This window comes from Pristis pectinata, chromosome 20 (genome assembly GCF_009764475.1).
Source record: "Pristis pectinata isolate sPriPec2 chromosome 20, sPriPec2.1.pri, whole genome shotgun sequence".
In the NCBI taxonomy this organism is placed as follows: Eukaryota; Metazoa; Chordata; class Chondrichthyes; order Rhinopristiformes; family Pristidae; genus Pristis; species Pristis pectinata.
This window is the reverse complement of record NC_067424.1, coordinates 11,079,839-11,104,375: the sequence shown is the minus strand read 5'-3', so window position 1 is coordinate 11,104,375 and position 24,537 is coordinate 11,079,839. Positions and strand designations below refer to the sequence as shown.

The 24,537-nt window shown below is 43.0% G+C and overlaps 1 protein-coding gene across 1 annotated transcript in view; it reads right to left on the bottom strand.

Annotated features, from left to right (window-relative positions):
* The window catches only part of cntn2 (contactin 2), a 164,323-nt gene that overhangs the window by 22,733 nt on the left and 117,053 nt on the right, over positions 1-24,537 (bottom strand). Inside the window, exons 10-16 of the mRNA XM_052034539.1 lie at positions 21,762-21,891; positions 20,319-20,469; positions 18,114-18,241; positions 17,778-17,953; positions 13,695-13,815; positions 6,617-6,775; positions 3,899-4,048 (exon numbers count right to left, since the gene is read on the bottom strand). Coding sequence (XP_051890499.1) covers positions 3,899-4,048; positions 6,617-6,775; positions 13,695-13,815; positions 17,778-17,953; positions 18,114-18,241; positions 20,319-20,469; positions 21,762-21,891 — 1,015 coding nt within the window. The remainder of the gene's footprint in view (positions 1-3,898; positions 4,049-6,616; positions 6,776-13,694; positions 13,816-17,777; positions 17,954-18,113; positions 18,242-20,318; positions 20,470-21,761; positions 21,892-24,537) is intronic.

Genomic DNA, 24,537 nt, shown 5'->3' with positions numbered 1-24,537 from the left:
CTGCTTTGGGCCTGGACGGAAGAATAAATAGTTCCTGGAGTTAAGGATCTAATCTTTTGCAATCATTACCAATCTTCCTAGTTCTGATAAAAGTGCTTCAGCATGAAATATTAACTCCATTTCTTTCTACACAGTTGCTGCCTGACCTGCTGGTCGTTCTAAGATAAGATAAGATATCTTTATTAGTCACATGTACATCAAAACACACAGTGAAATGCATTTTTTGCGTAGAGTGTTCAGGGGGCAGTCCGCAAGTGTCGCCATGCTTCCAGCGCCAACATAGCATGCCCACAACTTCCTAACCCGTACATCTTTGGAATGTGGGAGGAAAGCTGAACACCTGGAGGAAACCCACGCAGACACAGGGAGAACGTACAAACTCCTTACAGACAGCGGTGGGAGTTGAACCCGGGTCGCTGGTACTGTAATAGCGTCATGCTAACTGCTACACTATCGTGCCTGCCCACTTAGTTTTGGTTCTGGTCAGCTGGAGGAGGAATGTCGGTCTAAACACTGGGAGAATTTCTTTCCTTTCCTTTAATTGGTAGTCGGGGATCTTCTAATGACTTCCTGAACAGGTCCATGGGGACTCTTACGTCTTATCTGAAATTCAACATCTCTAACAATGCAACACCTTTGCAGGCATCAGCCAAGATTAGGAGCTGGTCATTTAAAACTGAGGTATGTAGAAATTTCTTCATGCAGAGGGTGGCCAGTCTTTGGAATTCTGTGCCCCAGGGAGCTGTGGAAGCTAGATCATTAGAAATATTTAAATTGGAGGTAAATAACTTTTTGAAAGATTGGGGAAGTGAGGGTTATGGGGAATTGGCAGAGACGTTGAGGTCTGGGGCATATCAGGCATGGTCATATGGAATGACAGTGCAGGCTTGAGTGTCTAGGTGGCCTACTCCTGCTCCCATTTTCTTGTCTTCTCATGTGTAGGTACTGTCCTTTGAGAACACAATGTCTCTCAGATGAATGCAAAGCTGTTATCACAGTATTTGAAGCAAAACAGGGTGTTCCCATTGGGTGGCACTTGATCAACACATAAAAAACTATTCTTTACAGCTGCTTTTGGGAGCTTGCTGCGAAAAAAATAGCTACTGCTTTTTCTGCACTATATTTCAAATCTACCTCATTGATTGGGAATACCTTAGCTGTGTAAACTCAAGTCTTTGTTAACTTGTTACTGTGGTGTGCAAGCCTAGAATCGAGTATCTCACATTTTGAACCAGAGAGGCAAGCATCCTAACAGCTGTGATAGTTCAATAGTTTTCAGCCAGGGGACATCGAGGGGTGGCAGGGAAATAACAAATCTCACGTTATTATAAGGGATTTAATTAAATTTGACAGAATAAGCATATTGTAATTTCCTCCAGGACTTCCCTTGCTCAGCTCACTGATTGAACAATGGCACAATTCCAGCCCGATACACCAAGCAATAGATTTTGCAACTGGAATCTGTGGCCCCCTCAAATCATTAAATCTCTACCCATGCTGCATTGGTCACAGAGTTGGATGCAGGAACAGCAGGTCAGAAATCTATGTTCAGTCATTTTCACTGGATTTTATTTGAAGGCTACAATTGCAGGTTAACCAGCACAAAATGTTTTGTGTTCTGTTTATCCTGGGGTGATTATCAATGGAGCAGATTTAGTTCATGGCCTGTCCGTTTGAAGATTAGTTGGTGGATCATAAGCCCCATCAGAATTTCAAGCTTTAGTTCCTGGGGTGCAGATCTGACTTGCCGCAGTATCACTGGGGCAGCACAGAGGCACAGCCACTAGAACGGCTACCTCACCACTATGACCCGGGTTCAATCCTGACGACCTGTGCCGTACAGGTAGATTATACACCTTCCCTCTGTGACTGTGTAGGATTCCATTGGGTGCTTCTGTTTCCGCACACCTAAAGATGTGAGGTTTGGTAGGTTAATTATTAATTGTCCATTGTGTGTAGGTGGGTGATAGAATGTGGGGAGAGCTGATGGGAATGGGGGGGAAATAGGTGACAGGGAAAATTAATGGGGTTCTCTGTGAGCTGGCACAGACTAGATGGGTTGAATGGTCTCCTACTATGTCATTAGGAAATACAGAAATACACCTCAACTGTTCCTGTCTCAAATCAACAGAGACTTTAAGAAATGGTAATTGGCTTCCTTCTCTATCCTAGGTAAATATGGAACACTGGTTGCCATTGACTTTCAAGCATTTTGTCTTAACACAGTCATTTTTTTAGGACCTGGGTTTCACTAGCAACACCAGCATCTCTAATTTCGCATGAACTGCACAGGTTGCTTGGCCATTGGAGAGGGCACAGTAAGAGCCCAACATATTGGTGGTTCTGCAGTCACGTTCAGGCCATACTGGGTAAGGATGGCACTTTTCCTCCCTTGGAGAACTTCAGTAAACTAGATGGGCTTTTATGACATTCTGGTGGTTTTTTGGTCATCATTACTAAAATTCCAGATTAACAGCTGAATTTAACTTCCATAATTGCCGTGGTGCGATTTGAATCCAGGTCTCTGGATTATTTGTCCAAGTTTCTAGGTTCCTAATCCAGCAATTTAAATACTGTACTCCAACCATATTCATGGTAGATGTTCAAAACTCTCAATTGTGATGGGTCCTCCTTGAGCATGAACTGCTGGTTTTGAACAGAAAATGTGACCTGGAGAGGTGAGCCGGCTCTAGTGATTGAAGGCACAGGGCCAAGCCTCAACAGGCCTTTTCCTGTGGACTCTGTAGGATTCGGGCATATCCCAGGATCCCAAGATCCAAGGATGATGCTGCAAGAGGCGTTTGGCATCGTACGCTCTTTCCTTGATACTTGGTTTCAAATGGTGATCTATTTAAGATAGGTCTGTACCACTCACTAAATGCAAAAAGTTTGGAGGTCTTTAACTTAAATTCTTAGAGTCATAGAGTCATACAACACAGAAACAGGCCCTCTCGCCCATCATGTCCATACCGGCCATTAAGCACCTATCTATGCTATTTGCTGCAAGTGGAAGAAATTGGCTTCAGGCTTCTTTTTTGGCCAGAGACTATGTTGAGGCTCTGTGAGATTGCACCAAAGTTTGCCAGGGTCTCTGGGAATGTGCCACTGTTTGATAAACACTGTGACAGTGCACCAATATTTCCTGGGCTTCTTTAGGAATGTGCCGTTATTTTTTGTTGGTGTGTTATCAAATGTTTGTTTTACCATTTTGATGAATGGTGCTTGACTTGAAATGTTAACCCTGTTTCTCTCTCCACAGATATTGCCTGGCCATGTTGTATAATTTGCAAAATTCCAGCATTTTCTGAGTTTCCAGAATCTACCCTGTTAAGCTTTTGCTTCAACTTGCCAATATGTGCTGGAGTTCCCCTGGATGTTTGAGGAACTTGCATTAACTCACACTAAGTCATTATTAAGGGATTTCAAATTTCACCGTGGCCTACCCTTGTAACGTCCTTGTGCTGCAAATTCCTCTAAGATCCCTTTACTTTTTCTGTCCTTGTTTCACGATTGTCCGTGGTTTTAATCCCACCACTAATGGCATATGTTCTCTGGAGTTCTCTCTCTATGCAACCCCGCTTCTCCATCTCTTTTTAGCTCCTTTTAGATATTCCTGATCTATTCTTTCACCTCATTGCTGTCAATCTCCCGTTAATTAGCCTAGGGCTTTTTGCTACTTTAAATCGTGCCTTGTTATTATTATTTATTATTATTATTGGTTTATTATTGTCTTGTGAAAAGCATTTGTTTCTAGGCCATCCAGGCAAATCATGCCATACGTAAGCACATCGAGGTAGTAAAAAGAAAACAAAATGCAGTATATGATAACATATCATATCATAAACAGAATATTATAATTCAAGCAAGAGAATGTATTGAGTGCTCTGCTCACACTTACCTGCTTCTTTGGTGCGTATAGTCTGTGAGGGCAGGCTGGGTTCACCTGTCCCCAAGATGTTGTTGGCTATGACTCGGAATTCATAATCCATCCATGGGACGAGGTTGATTACCCAGGCTGTCTCCAGGTTGCCTTCTATGTGCTGTGGAGCTTAACAGATGTAACCAAAGAATTAGATAATTGGCTCGTCCTACTAGAATGTGATGGGAGTGAGGGACGTGCAGATCAGTGCTATGTCCTGATTATGGGAAGGTGAAATCATAAAACCTTAAAAAGATTATAATGTAAAAGATAAAAAGTCATCAACTACCCCAATTAGAACAGGGTGGAATTGACTTATAAGATCCCTGTCTTTTGAAATGTGAATTGAGTCCACAGCGGACAATTACTGCCAACCCTACTTACCCACCCATAACAATGCTGCCGAAACATCATAGGTCGGGATCATGTACAGGCAGAAGAGATTTAGTTTAATTCGGCATTGTTGGCTGAAGGGCCTGTTCTTATGCTCTATGTTTTAATGCTGGGGTAAGGGAAATGCACAGTAGACACTTTAACCCCACAAAGGCCCCCTTCCTGATTGGCGGACAGCGCGGATTAGCAATTCTGGCTGGGCGTCATCCTTGGGTTTTAGAACACGCCTACAAGCATTTAAGTAGGCTTGTACCTTTTCCTGCACTGTATCCAACATCAAATAATCAAAAGTATAGAAACTAAATGACTAGAGAAACATGATTTTCAATGCCCCCTTTAACCCTGAACCCAGGATTTATGTTCCTTCAGGATTTTTGCTCACAGCAGTTTCAGGGAGATTTAACTCCTTAAAAAAAAACTCTAATCCTTGAAGAAATCTCGTTAACTTTAATCTCTCTAATTCCATCAAGAATTCAGCCAGATCCTGGAGAATTGACTCCCTGAGCAGACAATGTTGAAACCAAGCCTTTGCTGACTAGGCCCAACACTGGGCTGAGAGGTTGTAAATCTCAAACACCCAGAGACATGAAAGTACAAGCGCAGGAGAACTGAGAACATTAGAAAAATAAATAAAAAAGAACGGCATTCCCCAAACCACAACCACCCACGGCCAATTACTTCAGATGAAAGGAAGATGTTCACATCTCTGCAAACTAACAGCTCCTGGAAAATTTTAGTTTGGCCTTTTGAGAGATTAAAATGGAAATTGAGCCCTACTGGATTGAAAATGATTGACTTCAACAGTTTCACTGTTACTTTCTGGGAACAGGAGGCTGTACCACTCTGTAAACTGTCAGGGGTGTCAAGAAAAAGTGAAACCAGTGTGGACAACAGGTTGGACCCTCTAGCATCTCCATGGGTGGAATCTGCAGACTCTGGATTTTCCTCTTGGGCAAGGAAGTAGATCAAAGAGCTGATGCAAATCAGATGAAAATAAATGTTAGAAATTCACCTGGGGGCAAATAAATGTTACAAGAGAAAGGGAACAAAAAGGACCAATTTTCAGGTTGGATGAACTCTGGATATTCAGTGATTGATATCAATCAAGGATATCTCAGTCCGTCCACCACACAGTGCAGGATGAACCCTGCATCGGTTGAGTTACAAGAGACTGCAGATGCTGGAATCTGGAGGAACACACAAGATGCTGGAGGAACTCAATGGGTCAGGCAGCATCTATGGAGGGAAATGGGCAGCTGATGTTTCGGATTGAGACCAGATGAAGGGTTTCGACCCAAAACATCGACTGTCCATTTCCCTCCAAAGACGTTGCCTGGCCCGTTGTGTTCCTCCAGCATTTTATGTGCTGCTCCTGCATCGTTTGAGTTGGTTTTGCACATACCTGCAAAGAGATGATCGATGTTAGGATTTAGTGTTTGGAGTACTTCTCTCTTGGCTCAATTTGGATTCAGGGACATAAGAAACTAAAACTAGGGGACAAAGCTTCAAGGTAATGGGCTACCTATTTCCTACAATATGAGGAGGATTTTCTTCTCTCTGTGTGCTGTGAACCTTTGGAGCTGACAATACTGAGTCGTTAATTATATTAAGGCCAGACATAGACTTTGCACTCTTGGGAATCAAGAGATCTGTGGAACAGGTGAGAAAGAGGAATTAGATCAGCTATGACCTTACTGAATTGTGGAGGCAGGCTAGAGGGGCTACATGACCTACGTATGCTCCTGTTCTTATGTAGGACCCATTCAGCCCCTCAGCCACCATTCAATGATCCTCACCTTTAATCCAAACACATTCCTTGGCTCCCCATCCATTGGCAATAAACCATCAGTCTTAAGTTTATATTGACTAATGCACTTCTTGGGTGAGTGTTCTATCATTGTTTGATGAAATATTCCGATGGTTCCCTCCTGATAAGGTTTGGCCCCAAGCTTAAGGTTACACTTTGTGTCTTAGAGTCCTTGCCACCCCCTCCCCAACCAGAAGCACTGACAATTTAGTTCCTATATTAATAATTAAATGCATGCATTGCTGCTCAGTAAAATGGGGAGCTCCTGTTGCTCCATTATTGCCTTGCCTTCACATGCACCTACACAATGTGTCCTTAAAAGGGTGGATAAAATAACGTAATGATGCTACGCCCACTGGTGAAGAAAGTTTTGGTCTACGCTAACAATTCCGTTCAGAATCCTGCAGGCTTTAATCAAATCACTGTTGTTATTCCACACAGTAAATGCAGTCCCAAGCCTGTAAAGAGAACGGACAGAGTGTGGTGTTCACTATTACCTGTCCTGACACTCTTCCACTCCTCAGACAGCGGTGTCCTGGCTTGTATCATGTACCTGCCGATTGGGCTATGGTTGTCGTAGCCTCTGCTCCAGCTTAGCAACACTGAAGTGTCATTGATTTCCTTCACCACAACACCTCCTGGAGGACCTGGTGGACCTGGGCAATAAAAAGAACAATATATGTCTATATATCTCCAAGCCACTGCCCACAAGCATCTGACACCTAGATGCACTGGGACGTAATAGATGATCAAAAGCTTGATCAAAAAGACAGGTTCTAAAGAGCATCTCAAAGGTGGAAGGAGAAGCAGAAAGGTTAAGGGAGGGAGTCTCCTGAGCTCACGGTTGGTCACATAGCTGTAATTAAGGTAGGAATTGAAGTTGATTGTGACTGAACCGGCATATCATTTAGCTCTCCAACACAAAGCTACAGTACGTGCTGTAGATGCTGGAACTGGAGGAGTCTAGTAAAGTAGATGACTTAGGGGAAAGTAGCAAGGGGTGGAAACAGACTGAAACAAAGGATTTTCCAAACCTGCCTCAGTTGTAGACCTTAGGAAAGGACTAGAAAATAAACAAGGGGCTCCTGAAGTCCCACCCCACTCGGTTCAGGAACAGCTACTTTCGTACACTATCAGGTTCATGAACTGACCTGCACATCCCAAATCCTATCTCATCAATGGAACACTACGGACCATCTCTTGTCTCTGATGGTGTTTTATTGCACTAATGTCTTGTTTTGCAGTCTTTTTCTTCACTGTCTTGTATAATTAAGATATAGTTTATGCTCTTGTGTGTTTGAATCTATGTGCCTGTGATGCTGCTGTAAGCAAGCTTTCATTGTACCTGCACCTCACCATACTGGTATACAGTACATGACCATAAACTTGACTTGACTTGACTACCCCTCTATGCCCTGCTCATTCAAGTACCCATCCAGATGTTGTTACTGTTCCTGCCTCCACCACTTCCTCTGGCAGCTCATTCCAGGTACCAACAACTCTTCGTGCGAAAAATTTACCCCTCAGATCTCAATTAAGCCTCCTCCCTTTCACCTTAAATCTATGCCCTCTAGTTTTAGTCACCCTTACCATGGGAAGCAGACACTGGCTATCTACCCTCTCTATGCCTCTTATAAGAAACGGATGTAGTAGACAAAATAAAACTAAAGCAGTTAAAATGGATTTAGAACTTTTTTTACATATTGATTTTTTAGGATGTGAGATTCACTAGCAAGGCCAGCATAGGGTGCCCATTCCAAATATGCAGAACAGGAACGATTGAATTGATCATTCTCAGGCTCGAGAGGTTAACTGTTCATACATTCCTGAAACACAAGATGCTTTCTTACCACAAAAATGGATCTGTATATGACTGTGGAATCTAAGGCTAAATTTATGATAAAGTCAAAACCAAGATCAATTGTAAGTCAATTGATCTGAAGCAGACCCTAGATCAATTAGAAGGCCTTCCATAATGGGGTGAAAATGCTAATATTTCTGTCTGCTTCCCAGAAAGTAAAAACTTATTATATTTCTGTCATTGTTTTTAATGCAATGGAAAAATCTGGAATTGTGGTGATATGATGTTTGATGTTAAAAGGTCAAATTTCAACTTCTGTATATCTAACTAGATTAAAAGTGGAATCCATGGACTGAAAGGGTGGTTAAAGTGGATTTAACAACAACGCACAAAAGGAAGTTAGTTGCATTAATCACTTTGCACTAAAATGCACCTTGTTTTTTTTTGTTCTAATTGTGTTCTTTCTTGTAAAAATTGTGTGTAATTTGTATTTAATTTATGTTTTTCTTGTGGATGCTGTTTCTATAATGCTATGTGCCTGTGATGATGCTGCAAGTAAAAATGAAAAATTTGGTTGACCTTGGTTGAAAAGGAGAAATTTACTGCAGAGAAAGAGCAGAGGGGATATAGACTATTTAAATAGCCCTTTCAAAGGCACAGAACATAGAACATAGAAGAGCACAGCACCGGAACAGGCCCTTCACCCCACGATGTTGAATTAAGCTAAATCTCTCCTGCCTGTACGTGATCCATATCCCTCCATTCCCTGCATATTCATGTGTCTTTTTAAAAGCCCCTTACATGCCACTACCCTTGGAGCCTGTTCCAGGCATCTACCACTCTTTGTGTAATAAAACTTGCCCTGTACATCTCCTTTAAACATTCCCCCTCTCACATTATGTGCTCTAGTATTTGGCATTTCTACCCTGGGAAAAAGATTCTGACTGTCTACCTGTCTACTATGCCTTTCATAATTTTATAAACCTTTATCGGGTCTCCCCTCAGCCTCCGCTGCTTGAGAGAAAACAACACAAGTTTGTCCAACATGGAGGCACTCAAGAAAGACTGCAGATGCTAGAAATCCGGAGCAACACACAAAGTCTGCTGGAGGAACCCAGTAGGTCAGACAGCATTATGGAGGGAAATGAACAGTTGATGTTTTGGGCCGAGACCCTTCATCAGGCCAGTCCCGATGAAGGGTTGTGGTCCGAAACGTCGACTGTTCATTTCCCTCCATAGATGCTGCCTGACCTTCTGAGTTTCTCCAGTGTTTTTTGGGTGTTGTTCCAAGTTTGTCCAACCTCTCCTGATAGCCCATACCCTCTAATCCAGGCAGCATTCTGGTAAACCTCGTCTGCACCCTTTCCAAAGCCTCCACATCCTTCCTGTAGTGAACTGAATGGCCTTCTGTGCTCTATAATGAATTAAGAATCACTAGAGTATAGAAGAAAGATGTACTGTTTTTCTGCATGGTGTCACTATAATGTTAACACTAAAATAGCAATAATTGGAAAATTGAGTAATTGGTTGTCTGAACAGTCAATGAACCCACGCTCCTGATATTCTTACTCACATTGCTCCACTTACCCACAGCCTATTGGAAAACATAAAAGCACTTTATTATTTAGGCATAGCGATAAATGAGGTACTAACCTAGTATGTGCACTGAACAGCAAAAATAACATGTAATACACTGGACTAAGGAATCCGACAATCAAAAGATCAGATCCAAATTCTACAGTCCTGCCGCATCTAGGTGTAAATGGTGGTGGTCAATTAAACAACTAATAAGAGGAGACCTCAAGAATGTCCTTAATCTTCAACAGTGGCAGGGCCCAGCAAGTGAGTGCTAAGAACAAGGCTGAAACATTCGCAACCATCTCCAGACATAAGTGTGGAACAGGTGATCCAGCTTGGCTTCTTCCTGAGATCCCACCATCACAGAAGTCAGCCTTCAATCTATTTGATTCACTCCATGTGATATGAAGAAAGCTCAGAGCACTGGAACAGCAAAGGCTATTGGATCAGCAGTATTCTGGCTGTATTACTGAAGACCTGCACTCCAGAACTAGCCATGTTTTTAGCTAAGCTGTTCCAATACAGCACTGGCCTTCATGTGGAAAATTGTCCAAGTATGTCCTGTCACAAGTAGCAGATCAAATCGAAACTAGGTAACTACCACCCAATCAGTTTACTCTCAATCAACAAGTGACGGAAGTTATTGTCAACAGTACTATCAAGAGGCACTTCCTTGCTTATAAACTGCTGACTGCGGCCTGGTTTGGTCTTTGCCAGGGCCACTTGTCTCCAGACCTCATCATAGCCAAAGAGCAGAATCCCAGATGAACTGAGAGTGACCACCTTTGACATCAATTCAAAGGACATCAGAGGGAAAACACCCCAATGATTTCAATCATACCTTGCACAAAGGACAATAGCTGTGATTGTCAAAGATCAATCATCCCAGTTGCAGGCTATCATTGTTAGAGTACTTCAGGACAGTACCCTCGGCCTAAATATCTTCAGCTCCTTCGTCAACGACCTTCTTTCCATCATAAGGACAGAAGTTGGAATGGTTGCTGAAGATTGCACAATGTTCACTTCTACTTGCAACTCCTCAACACGTGTTCAGCAAGATCTAGATAACATTCAGGCAAGGGCTGATAAGTGGCAAGAAAATCCATGTCACGCAAGTGCCAGAAAATGATCATCTCCAGCAAGAAAGAGAACCTTATCATCGCTGCTATTACCATCACCAAGTTTCCCAATATCAACATCCTGGGGGGGTCACCAATGACCAGAAGCTCAACCAGACCACCGTGGCTACAAGAGCATGTCAGAAGCTGGGTATCCTGTGTGAGTGACTCACATTCTTGACAACCTATGATCTTTCCACCGTCTACAAAGCTATTCTTCACTTGCCTGGATGATTATGACTCAAAAATCTTTGTAACAGCCAGGACAAAGCAGACTGAATGGTTGGCACCCAATCCATAACTTAAGCCTTCAGTCCTTTCACCACCGGCACACATTGTTTGGAATGTCTTCCATCTACAAAATGCATTGTAGTTACTTGCCTGGGCTACTCCGACAGTATCTCCCAGACCCATGACCTCTACCACCAAGAGGGATAAAGGCAGCAGGCACATGGAAACACCACCACCTGCAGGCTTCCCTCCAAACCGTACATCATCCTGTCTTGGAAATCTATTTGATTCACTCCATGTGATATGAAAAAAGCTGAGAGTACTGGAACAGCAAAGGCTATTGGATCAGACAGTATTCCAGCTGTATTACTGAGGACTTGCACTCCAGAACTAGCCGTGTTTTTAGCCAAGCTGTTCCAGTTCCAAGTTCCAGATCCAGGTCCAATTCTGGATCTACGTCCTGGAATTCCCTATCTAGCAGCATTGAGCAAATACTTTTCACAGAACAACAGCAGTGGTTCAAGCAGGTAGCTCATTACCACCTTCTCAAGGGCAATTAGTGAAGGGCAATAAATGCTGGACTAGCTCGTAAAGTCCAGATTCCAAAAAATAAACCAAAGAAGTGAATTGGATGATTCTTCACTGTTCGTCAAAATGACTTTTACCCCTCCACAGTTGCAATGTTTTTAAATGATAAACAAAAATTTTGAGGGGAAGTAAAACATACTGTGTGGAATGCAACAACCAAATTCAATGGTTAAATTGCATCACGATTTTTATTAAAGTGTCCAGGAAGTGTAACTTCAAATAAAAAGAAACTGCAGATGCTGGAAATCTGAAATAAAATAATCAGAGTGGAAAAAAATTCAGAGTTAACATTTCAAGTCCAAAATTCTCTTTCAGAAGTATTGTTACAATCTTACAAAGTGCTGGTGAGACCCCACCTGGAATATTGTGCACAGTTTTGATCTCCTTATTTAAGAAAAGATATACTGGCATTGGAAGCAGCAGGAGATTCACTCGGCTAATTCCCGGGATCAGAGGGTTGCCCATGCTGATATCTTACGATTAATATTCAATTCTTAGAGACTCCAGGCCAATTCATGAGAGTTTGGGAATACCATTTGAGACTGAGTCAATGGTCAAGGGATTCCAGGAAACCAGATTAGAAGGATTTAAATGTGTTCCTGGAGTTACCATGGCAACAAATTGCCTACCCAGTGTTGGGGCCAGCAAACTGGTAAAAAAAAATGACATTCCCAGAAAACAAATCCAATCAAACCTTGTATTTGCCTTGTTTCTTCAAGAAAACGAAGCTCTGGGGAGTGATTGAAATGAAAAACGATCCTAAAGGACCCTTCCCCTTTAATTATTTGATGAAAAGAACCTTTGTGGGATTGAAAGCTCATGGAAACATCTGTCACACCAGCTGCCTGCTGGATCTGGAGGCCCGGAACCCACTGAAGTAACCAGTCATTTATCTACCTGCAACTGATTGTATGTCATTTCACTGTGACACTTTCTGCATCAAAATGATTTGCAATTAACATGGGAGGTTGAAGGAATTAATATACATCAGTCGGATATCAATTAAAAACTGAAATTCAAATCAGAATCCTCAGTGATTTGAATCAGAGTTGTTTTAAAACCTAGTGGATTGACAGAGGGTCCATCCATAAACAACAATAAACACTCTATGCAATTATTATGTAGTAGTGCTTTGCCATCCACTTTTCTTAACTGAAGAAAGTAACAGGGGAAATGTGCTCTCAGCATCTATCCTGTTAAAACCCCTCAGAATGTCACATATCTCAATAAAATCATCTCTTATTCTTTTAAACTCCAATTGAGTTTAGGCCCAATCTACTCAATCAAATAATGCAGCCCAGATCCCAGAAAGTTACTGCATGAAAAGAATTCTCCTATGGGTCTATTACTAATTACCTTGAATTTGTTTATCACAGAAACAGGTTCATTTTAACTAAACATTTCATGATGTTGAACACCAACTATTGAATCTACCCTTAACCTTCTCAGTTCTAAGTAGAGCAATCCCAAGCTCCTCCATCCTTTCAGGCATCAAAAGGCAGACCATTATCTAAATAGAGAGAGATTGTAAATGAGTGGAGTACAGAGGGATCTAGGTGCTATCATGCACGAGGCACAAAAAGTCAGCAGACAGGTGCAGGAAATAGTTAGTTTGGATTGGCCTTATAGTTGGCACAGGCGTTCCTATACTGTACTGTTCTATATTCTATGAAATCAAATGGCTTGTTGGCCTTTATTAGAATCTAAAAGTAGAAAGTATTGTTACAATTGTACAGGGTGTTGGTGAAGCCACAGCTGGAGTTCTTCATACAGTTTTTGTCTCATTATTATAGAAAGGTTACACCAGAATTGGAGGAAGTCCAGAATAAGATTTAAGGACAGCTTCTACCCCACTGTGATAAGACTATTGAACAGTTCACTTATACAATGAGATGGACTAAGACCTCACGATCTACCTTGTTGTGACCTTGCATCTTATTGCACTGCACTTTCTCTGTAGCTGTGACACTTTACCCCGTACTGTTATTGTTTTTACCTGGACTACCTCAACGCACTCTGTACTAACTCAATGTAACTGCACTGTGTAATGAATTGACTTGTACGATCGGTTTGTAAGACAAGCTTTTCACTATACCTCGGTACAAGTGACAATAATAAACCAATACCAATACCAATAAATTAACTAGGCTAACTCCTGGGACGAGAGGCTTATACTTTCATGAGTGATTGAAGGAGTTGGATCTGTTTGTGTTCAGAGGAATCTTGCACATTTCCAATAAACCAATCAACATCCCTTACCTCTCACCACCAGCATTGCAGATGCAGAGGCACTGTCCACCACAGTCTGGGCAGTGCATGTGTATCTCCCAGAGTGTTTCAACTGCGCGTTGGTTATCTTGAGGTCTCCAATAGTTTCCCGCTGCAAAGAGAGGGAAGGAAGTAGGTGAATAAGGGAGACTATATCATGGACCACAGGTAGAGCAACACCCCTCATTACTGGGTGTTTAGCCATTCACTCAGATGGGCATCTGGAAGCTTGTCATTGCAACTTGCCCAACTCAGCATGCTATTGCTTTACACCATCCGATGTTGCCATTCACTTGCCAAATCCACCATCGGTAATGGCATCTTAGATCTTGTAGTGCAGAAGCAGGAAGATATTAGGAGCTCAGTTCCTGAACTCCTTTAAGTTTCAGAATAAGGTGGGAATTACAATCACAATGTTTAAAAGACATTTGAACAGTTTCATGGATAGGAAACGTTTAGAGGGATATGGGCCAAATGCAGGTAAATTGGATTAGCTTAGGTACACAACTTGGTTGGCATGGACGGTTGTGTATATGTCCATGCCGACCAAGTTATGTACCTAAACTAGTCCAATTTAGCTCAGTTTCCATGCTGTATAATTCTATAACTCTATAATAGACATGACTGACCTATCCCCTGATGGCGCTACAGTATTTCCTGGCACTTTCTACAAGCTCCCTGTAGAACTGACGCAAAGCTCTTGACGCTGCCCACATTAGGTCCCATTCACACATCATCCCAGTGCTCACTGCTCGCGTCTGGTTTAACAACACCTTGGATTTACAATTCTCACCCGTGTGTATCAGTGCAAGGTTTATGTGAAAATAATTGAGTGTAAACAGGGCCAGGTTCTGCTGGATTGCACTGGTCCTTTTAGCTGCAACTTGGTGCAGCCAATGAAAGGTTTCTGGGCACAACTTTCATTTGGCACAACTCAACAGTTTCAAAGATGGGGAAACAGATCCCAACCAGAGAAGGAGCCACGTTCCCCTCACTACTTGGAGATTGTGTGGCTTCAAAACCTTAGGGAGACTCCTTAAAGGAAGCTGGATAGAATCATAGAGATGTACAGCACAGAAATGTTGGATGCCAGACAATGGGCGGGTTTCAAATAAAATTCATTTTTAAACTTATTATGGCTGGTTTTTGAACTTGGATCTGATTAGAAAATTATTCTGTGTTGTTTTTAAAAGTTATTTTCAATAATTATTTGGTGGATCGACACTTTGATTTAACATGCTTAATTTTTGTGATAATAAGCTGCATTAATCAAACTTCATCAGAATCAGAATCAGTTTGTCACATAAATAGCTTAAGGGATACTTATATTTTTAATTATGCTGCCCAATTATATAGGTTCAAGAGAGATTTCCTGTTCGATAATATGGAATATGCAAGAGTTGGACAGAGGAAAAGATTCAAGGATTTGCTCAAAGCTTCCTTTGAAGAAATGCAACATCGCCACTGATTCTTAGAAATCTCTGGTCTTCAACCATTGAGAATGGAGATGGAGTGTTGGAGATGGTATTGACAACCTTGAGTCCATTCATCAGGATTACACAGAAGTCCGGGAGGGAGCGCACTACCTCACAAGCAGCCCGTAAGACAACTCCATCTGTAAAACTGTTCCCACATTGGGCCCATCAGCCACCTCAGAACCCAGAGAACTACAGTGGAAGTAAGGCATAATGGGTCCCAAGGGACTACCAAAGGAGAAGATGGTAAGCTTGTGGAAAGAGAAGGTTCAAAATGGCTGGTGCCAATTTGTTCCAGAAATGCCAGTGGTGCACAAACACACATATAACTCATCTGCCATGCTGTGACCAGTCAGCAGGTTTGGAGCACCTTCTCATTCCTTCCTTCTGTAGGGAGTTGGGAGGTAAATTCCACCGAACAAAGCACAGCAAGGAAATCTGAAAAAGCAGTCAGGATGGCAAGGAAGCAGAGAGCAGGGGAGTGGAGATGTGGAGCTTATCACGAGGGGACAAGTATGAGGGAGTAGAAGGGGTAGGTGCATAATGGTATTGGTTGGTATTGGTTTATTGGTTTATTATTGTCACTTGTACCGAGGTACAGTGAAAAGCTTGTCTTACAAACTGATTGTACAGGTCAATTCATTACACAGTGCAGTTACATTGAGTTAGTACAGAGTGCATTGATGTAGTACAGGTAAAAACAATAACAGTACAGAGTAAAGTGTCACAGCTACAGAGAAAGTGCAGTGCAATAAGGTGCAAGGGCACAACAAGGTAGATCGTGAGGTCATAGTCCATCTCATTGTATAAGGGAACCATTCAATAGTCTTATCACAGTGGGGTAGAAGCTGTCCTTAAGTCTGGTGGTATGTGCCCACAGGCTCCTATATCTTCTACCCGATGGAAGAGGAGAGAAGAGAGAATGTCCCGGGTGGGTGGGGTCTTTGATTATGCTGGCTGCTACACCAAGACAACGAGAGGTAAAGACAGAGTCCAAGGAGGGGAGGCTGGTCTCCGTGATGCGCTGGGCTGTGTCCACAACTCCCTGCAGCTTCTTGCCATCTTGGGCAGAGCAGTTGCCATACCAAGCCATGATACATCCAGATAGGATGCTTTCTATGGTGCATCGGTAAAAGTTGGTAGAGTCAAAAGGGACAAACCAAATTTCTTTAGCCTCCTGAGGAAGTAGAGGTGCTGGTGATCTTTCTTGGCCATGGCATCTACGTGATTTGACCAGATAGTGCAGAGAAAAACCTGTTGAAAATCCAACTCTCTTGCATTTGTTTAGAAAGTGCTAATTTATTTTGAGCTGCTGCAAAATAAATGATTAAGTAGGTAGTTCTAAATATTTTAATTGCTGATTTATTATGCACTGATGTTCCTGTAATATTCATGCTTAGGAAAACAATTATTAACTAATGAATGGTATTTTTGCTTGAATGGTTCAGATATCCTCGATAAATCCCTCTTTTCTGGGTGAATGGATCAAGATGTTTTTCAAACTAAGCAGTGTCTCTATAATTCCCTTATTCAGTAAAAGGTCCCAAGATACTTCACATGAGTGTTATCAAAGATCAACACCCAGCAACACAAGGAGATGCTAGGACTGGTGACCAGAGGTAAGAAGTAGGTTTTTAAGGAACACCTTGGTGAGAGAAGCAGAGGAATAGAGGGGTTCCAGAGGGAATTCCAGTGCTTAGAGCCTTGGCAGTTGAAATCCAGGTCACCAGTGGAGGACTCAGTGATCTCAGAGCATTGTTGAGCCAAAGAGATGAATCATAGATTCATAGAAACATACAGCACAGAAATGAGCCCTTCAGCCCACCACGTCCATGCCGACGGTGATGCCCATCTAACACTAATCCCACTTGCCTCCATTAGGCCTGTATCCCTCTGTGCCTTTCTGATCTAAGTATCTGTCCAAGTGCCTTTTATGCATTGCAACTGTATCTGCAAGGGTGAAGCCAGGGAGGGAATTGGAAATAAGGATGATAACGAGGTTCACAATTTGCTTTGCCAAACTTTCACTCAACTGTTGAAAGTGAAAATTAGCCCCTTTTTTCCCTTTAAAATTTTGGAGATTATAATAAGGTCCATCATTACACAGGATAATCCCTTTTCCATGAGAAGTAGAAGAATGGATCATTTTCTCCATGACTGACTAACCAAAATATATTGTGAGAATGGGGCTAACTGGAAATAAGTAAAAATGAAATAATTACAGATGACAGAAATCCGAAATAGAAAATGCTGGAAACACTCAGCAGGTCAGGCAACATTTGTGGAAAGAGAAACAGATAACGTTTCAGGTTGAAGATCCTTCATCAGAACCTTTTATTGAAGCAGGAAGTGAAATAAGATTCCATGTGTCTCTGTCTTTTGCATTCAATACTCTGAAAGATAATTCGAACTTTGATGGGAGCTGAGCAAATGTCTGCTCTTCTCCATGATCAGTGACTAACCACATCCTCAGAAATCTCAAGCCAAAATGGTTGATGTTGGTTGCAGATTATTAATTGAGGGGAAAAACCAGGTATATATCTCATTCCAAGACAAGCCTCAGGGCCAAGGGTGTTGTTTCTTTGGTGTTTGTACTCACCGTGGAAACACGTTGGTAGTGCTCCCGCGATATGTCAAAGTCGATAGGTGAGTCGTTCACTGACCAGGTGAATGTGAGGTCCATGGTGGGATCGTGGCTTGCATGGCACTGCAGAATAATCTCTTCTCCGAGGTTGATGTCAGCATTGGATGGAGCCAGAGTGATTTTAGTGGCATCTGTGAGAAAGAGGAATGGAAGAAATGAGACAAGGAAGCTGACTGTAGAAGGGAAAATTGGAGAGCAGGAGAGAAACAAATGGAATCAGAATGTGCTTTAACTGTCAGAAAGGGAACTGAGGTGTCCTAGGTTTGCTGTCCATGCTTGAAGCAGACTAACCTCTGACTGATATGGTGCCTGTGCTGTTAGCTTTTCCCAGAAGATTCTCCGCAAAACAGGTGTACTTCCCTTCATCTGTTCGGCTTATGTTCTGAATCCTCAAGGTGCCATCTGGGGTTATGGTCACTCTGCATGAGAAAAGCAAAGAGGTTTATAGGGGAGACATTGGTGAAAAGTGCCTTCAGATCCAGCCTTCTGGCCAAATGTCCAAGTTTATTGGTACCTAAGTGGATGGCAACGAAGAGGATTGTATTCATTCTTGATCTGCTCACAATTTGCATCTAATTCTGGCCACATGCTCTGTTGCACAAGTCCCACATTACTCTCTGTCCTTTGCAATGTATGTTGGCTTCCTATACCTTAGTGTGTTAAAGGCTTGTACTCATCTTCAAGCTTCTTGTTTCATTGAATCTGAGGAAATTTCTTCAATGTACATCCTGACCCAGAACAGCATCACGAGCCCCCACGTTCCATCTCCCCCTTCCTGTAATTATGGCCCATACTTTCCTACACTGCTCCATCGATCATTGCTGAGCACTCAGTTGCTCTGTCCACTGTATTTCTTCCCAAAAACATATCTCCTTGCCTGTGGATGTTTCAGGTGGAGATGCTGAGTCAGGTCATGATGTCGGATCTCAACTTGAAACATCGACAATTCCTTTCCTCCCACAGATGCTGCTTGACCTGACGAGTTCTCCCAGCAGATTGTTTGCTGTCTATCCACAATTTCATTCAACTACCCATTCCCTATGTCATTTTAATCTTTAACACTATTACGGCGCCAGCGACCCGGGTTCAATTCCGGCCACTGTCTGGAAGGAGTTTGTACGTTCTCCCCGTGTCTGTGTGGGTTTCCTCCGGGTGCTCGGGTTTCCTCCCACATTCCAAAGACGTATGGGTTAGGAAGTTGTAAGGATGCTATGTTGGCGCTTGCGGGCTGCTCCTAGAACACTCTATGCAAGAAGATGAGTTTCACTGTGTGTTTCGATGTATATGTGACTAATAAAGAAATCTTATCTTATTTCTTTCACTTTTAGACAAGGGGCCATTGTTCCTGATAGAGCATTCTCCAACAACAGCTAATAGGAAAACAGTTCTTCTTAGCTCTCAAAGAATCATATTGTCCAGAAGTAGGCCATTCAGTCCATTGTGCCTATACTGGACCACTGCTTTGCATTCTCTTTCCCTAAAGTCATGAAAGATTTTCCATTTCATCCCCAATTCCCTTTTGAAGATTACTACCTTCAACCATCTTCTCATGGGAATGTAACTAGAAATCAAAACAACACAATGTGTGGAAAATCTTTACCTCAACACCACCTCCGGAGAGGGAGAAGAATGGTGGGCCATGGAGAGACATCAGGAGGGTGGAAACAACTGAAAAACTTGTTTAAAATGTCAGCATAGGAAGTCCCCACACCACCAAGTTCAAGAACAGCTACTTCCCTTCAATCATTCGGTTCTTGAACCAACCTGCACAACCCTAATCACAACAGTTGAGCAACGCTATGACCACTTTGATCACTTTACACTAAAATGGACTTTTTTTTGTTCTAGTTGTGTTCTTTCTTGTAAGAATTGTTATTTATGTTTAATTTATATTTTTCTTGTGAATGCTGCTTATATGTGCCTGTGATGCTGCCACAAGTAAGTTTTTCATTGCACCTGCGCACACATGCAATTGCGCATATGGCAATAAACTCGACTTTGACTTTTATCATGTTGCATCCCAAAGAATCAACGAACGTGCTCTTCAGTCCCAATCTGTGTTTCCTATAACCAACTAAACATCAGTCTAATTTTATTCCTTCCAAACCATGAGATATCTTTATTAGTCACATGTACATCAAAACACACAGTGAAATACATCTTTTTGCGTAGAGTGTTCTGGGGGCAGCCCACAAGTGTCGCCATGCTTCCAGTGCCAATGTAGCAACCCACAACTTCCTAACCTGTACGTCTTTGGAACGTGGGAGGAAACTGGAGCACCCGGAGGAAACCCACGCAGACACGGGGAGAACGTACGAACTCCTTACAGACAGCGGCTGGAATTGAACCTGGGTTGCTGGCACTGTAAAGCCTTATGCTAACCGCTATGCTACCGTACATACACCTTGAATCCTGGCTTCATCTGGCTTGCTCAGTGATAAAGTCCCACATCCCCACTGACGCGAGGCACATCTAGTAATTCTTTTATTCGCTCACCTGCTGTTGTTGGAGAGAATTTCTGTTCCTTTGCTCCAAAGGATGCTTGGTTTGGGCGCAGACCGCGGTTTGCACTCGATCAGCACCTCCCCTCCACGGGCCGCTGGAATCAGCCTCCTCACTGGGTTTGTTTGAAAATCCGGACCGAAGGCTGGGATTGAAATATTGTAAAGCACTGAACTGAAATATCCTAGAGAAATCAGATCCAAGTACAGTTCTTGATACTGGACTCTCACACAGTGAGGGATGGCTGGCTTTCACACTAGGCTGGACGCTGGATTCTCACACAGTGAGGGACGCTGGATTCTCACACAGTGGGAGACACTGGATTCTCAGACTGTCGTGGATTCTGGACTCTTACACAGTGAGGGATGGCTGGCTTTCACACTAGGTTGGATGCTGGATTCTCACACAGTGAGGGACACTGTATTCTCACACAGTGGGGGACACTGGATTCTCAGACTGTCGTGGATTCTGGACTCTCACGCAGTGAGAGATGGCTGGCTTCCACACTAGGCTGGATACTGGACTTCTACACACTGTGGGATAACGGACTCTCACACTGTGAGAGACATTTGAACTCCTTCCCACACCATGCTGGATAAGGGATGGCCACACATTGAGGGCCATTGAACTCTTGCACAGTACTAGAGCCTAGATTCCAAGACCATCCTGGGCATTGTACTCTCACACTGTGAGGCTCACTGGACTTCTGTGTAGTGGTTACACTGGATTCTCACACAGTGAGGGACACTGGATTCTCAGACTGTCATGGATTCTAGACTCTCACACAGTGAGGGACACTGGAATCTCACACAGTGAGGGACACTGGACTATCAGACTGTTCTGGATTTTGGACTCTTACGCAGTGAGAGACACTGGAGTCACTGGGCTCCCAGAGTGAGATTCCTGCACAGTTCTGGACACTGGCTTTCTCTGTGTGTGTACCGTGAGAGACACTGTGCTCTCCACAGTGGGGTAGTTAACACCAGACTCTCACAGAGTGCCCAACTCTGCACCCACCAGTGCTGGAAGTTCCATTCCTGCACATTGCTTGGCTGAGTAGCACCATCTTTTCATTTAGGTAGCAGCAACTGGAGTAGCTACTGAGGGAATTCCTACTTTACACGCAAGTTTGTCAGAGGAAGAGCATTTGGTGCAGAAACACTTCTTATGTTGTGTGCGAGAAAGCACAGTAAAAGGAGGACGCAACAAAAGCTCTCCCAAACATGGAAAACTGGAGAGTGTCAGATCCAACATTTGAGAACGACCTTTCACAAACACTAGACTAGGTCTTGGTTTCGGGCTAGAATGTTCTCAGCTGCTTTGTGAACCTTCATCACCCAGTGAAACTCTGTGAAGCTTTCAGTAATTTCATGGATGGCAGACTAGGAGCTGTGGGATCTGTGGACTTCCTGTTAGCTGCACCAATGTTCAACCAACCTTCTACTTTCAACTCTGCATTGGCGTAAATGGTTCCATGTTTGTTCTCAGCGACGCACTGGTACATTCCAGAATCGTTCAGAGCCAGTCTTGAAATTTTCAATGCGCAATTATTGACTTCAAAGCGGCTCTGAAACAGTCAAAGTGGAGAGTCTGAGAGAGGAGCAGGTAATAAAAGTGGAAATAAAATTTGGTCTGAGCAGCCACCACTCACTTCATCTTAATAAGACTGGTGGATTTGGTCGATTGCTGATCAGGAAGTGGACAATTGGCTGTGTTTTCCTCTTCTGGTGACCATGTGGTTAATTCCTACTGGAAACTGATTTGTGGAGGGCTTGGGTGTAACAAAGGGATGGAATGCAGACATTTAGCAGAGGGGTCTTCCATTCCTAATACATGAAGACTTCAATCTCACTCCTGGATGTGTGGGCAGGTGCCAGGCCCTGAATATGTAAATTACTGCCTGGTATTACATAATATTTAAAAGATGTTGTTTGCAGACCAACAGTTATACATGGGAGATCATTGCTACCAATTACCCTGTATTATTGTTTTCCAAAGACTGAGAATAGTGATAGATCAGCACTTTTCCCCTCCTCCTTCATTGCAGACTTTCTTAAAGTCATTCAGCACAGAAAGATCGATGCCTCTTATCATCTTGTACACCTTCATTGTCACCTCTCATCTTCCTTCTCTCCAAAGAGAAACGCCTTAGCTCGCTCAACCTATCCTCATAAGACATTGTCTCCAATCAGGCAACATCCTGGTAAATCTCCTCTGCACCCTCTCTAAAGCTTCCATATCCCTGCTATAATGAGGCGACCAGAACTGAACACAATACTCCAAGTGTGGTCTGACCAGAGTTCTATAGAGCTGCAACATCACCTCGTGGCTCTTGAACTCAATACCCCAACTAATGAAGGCCAACACTCCATACGCCTTCTTAACGACCCTATAGACCTGCATGGCAACCTTGAAGGATCTATGGACGTGGACCCCAAGATCCCTCTGTTCCCCCACAATGCTAATCCTGCCATTAACCTGCCTTCAAATTTGATCTCCCGAAATGTATCACTTCATGCTTATCCAGGTTGAACTCCATCTGCCACTTCTCAGCCCAGCATTTTATCAATATCTTGTAGTAATCTACAGCAATCTTCTACACTATCTACAACATCACCAACCTTTGTATCATCAGCAAGCTTACTAACCCACCCTTCCACATCCTCATCCAAGATATTTATAAAAATCACAAAGAGCAGGGGTCTCAGGACAGATCCCTGCAGAATACCACTGGTCACTGACCTCCAGGCAGAATATGCTCCATCTACCACCACTCTCTGTCTTTTATGGATGAACCAATTCTGAATGAGGTTCTCACACATCATTGGTCATTGGACTGAGTTTCTTTGGAAAATGTGAAGATACCAAAGAGTCTTTGCTAATCTGGACAGCAAGTGGGGCCCTGGAAACAAGGTGTGCTCTGGATGCCACTAAGTGTCCACTTTACAATGCTGCCTTAAGATAACCAACATAGTTCTTGCCAATATGCCCAACAGGGTTGAGCTTCTTGAGTCTTGTTAGAGCAACATTCGTCTAGGCAATGTAACGGTTAGCATAACACTATTACAGTGCCAGCGACCCAGGTTCATTTCTGCCGCTGTCTGTAAGGAGTTTGTATGTTCTCCCTGTGTCTGCGTGGGTTTCCTCCGTGTGCTCCGGTTTCCTCCCACATTCCAAAGACGTAAGGGTTAGGAGCTGTGGGCATGCTATGTTGGCGCCGGAAGAGTGGTGACACTTGCTAGCTGCCCCCAGCACATTCTCAGTAATGCAAAAAGACGCATTTCACTGTGTGTTTTGATGTACATGTGACTAATAAATAAAAATCTTAACTTAGCTTATCAAGAGTATTCCATCACACAACTCTTAGGTTACTTTCTCAACCAGATTCAGAGAAGGAAGGAGGTTGACATCTAACAGACACCATCCAATGCAACGTTGACTAAATGATTGGCATCCCATCCAAGTTATATCTCCACTCCCTTCACCAGCTCTGTGACAGTGCCTCCCATAACCCATGAGCTCTTCCATACATGGGTAGCAGATGCATAGGATAAGATAAGATTTGTTTATCAGTCACATGTACATCGAGACACACAGTGAAAATGCATCTTTTGCATAGAATGTTCCAGGGGCAGCCTGCAAGTGTCCCCATGCTTCTGGCGCCAACATAGCATGCCCACAACTTCCTAACCCGTACGTCTTTGGAATGTGGGAGGAAACCCACGCAGACACAGGGAGAACATACAGACTCCTTACAGACGGTGGCTGGAATTGAACCCGGGTCGCTGGTGCTGTAATAGCGTTACACTAACCGCTACACTACCGCAAATGGATTCTCCCAACAAAACTATATGCTGTCCTAACTTGGATGTAAGTTGACATCCTTTAGTGCAGTGTCAAAATCCCAACAGCACAGTGGGACTAACTGCATGATATGAACTTCAAGTGTTCATGAAGAAGGTAGCTCACAACCACCTTCTTAGGGAAAACTAGAGAATGAGAAATAGCTGTTGGTGTTGCTAGTGAGTTTCCTGAGAATGAATGTATTGAACAAATCCCTTCTGGAAAGGATGGGAGAGAAGCCAGCAAGGAAATACCTATATGCAATACATACATAAATCCAAAGGTCGATGAAATAAATGGCAAGAAGCCAACAACTGTCCAATATGATTATCCCAACAATAACAATGTGTAACTACAGAGACAGTTCTCT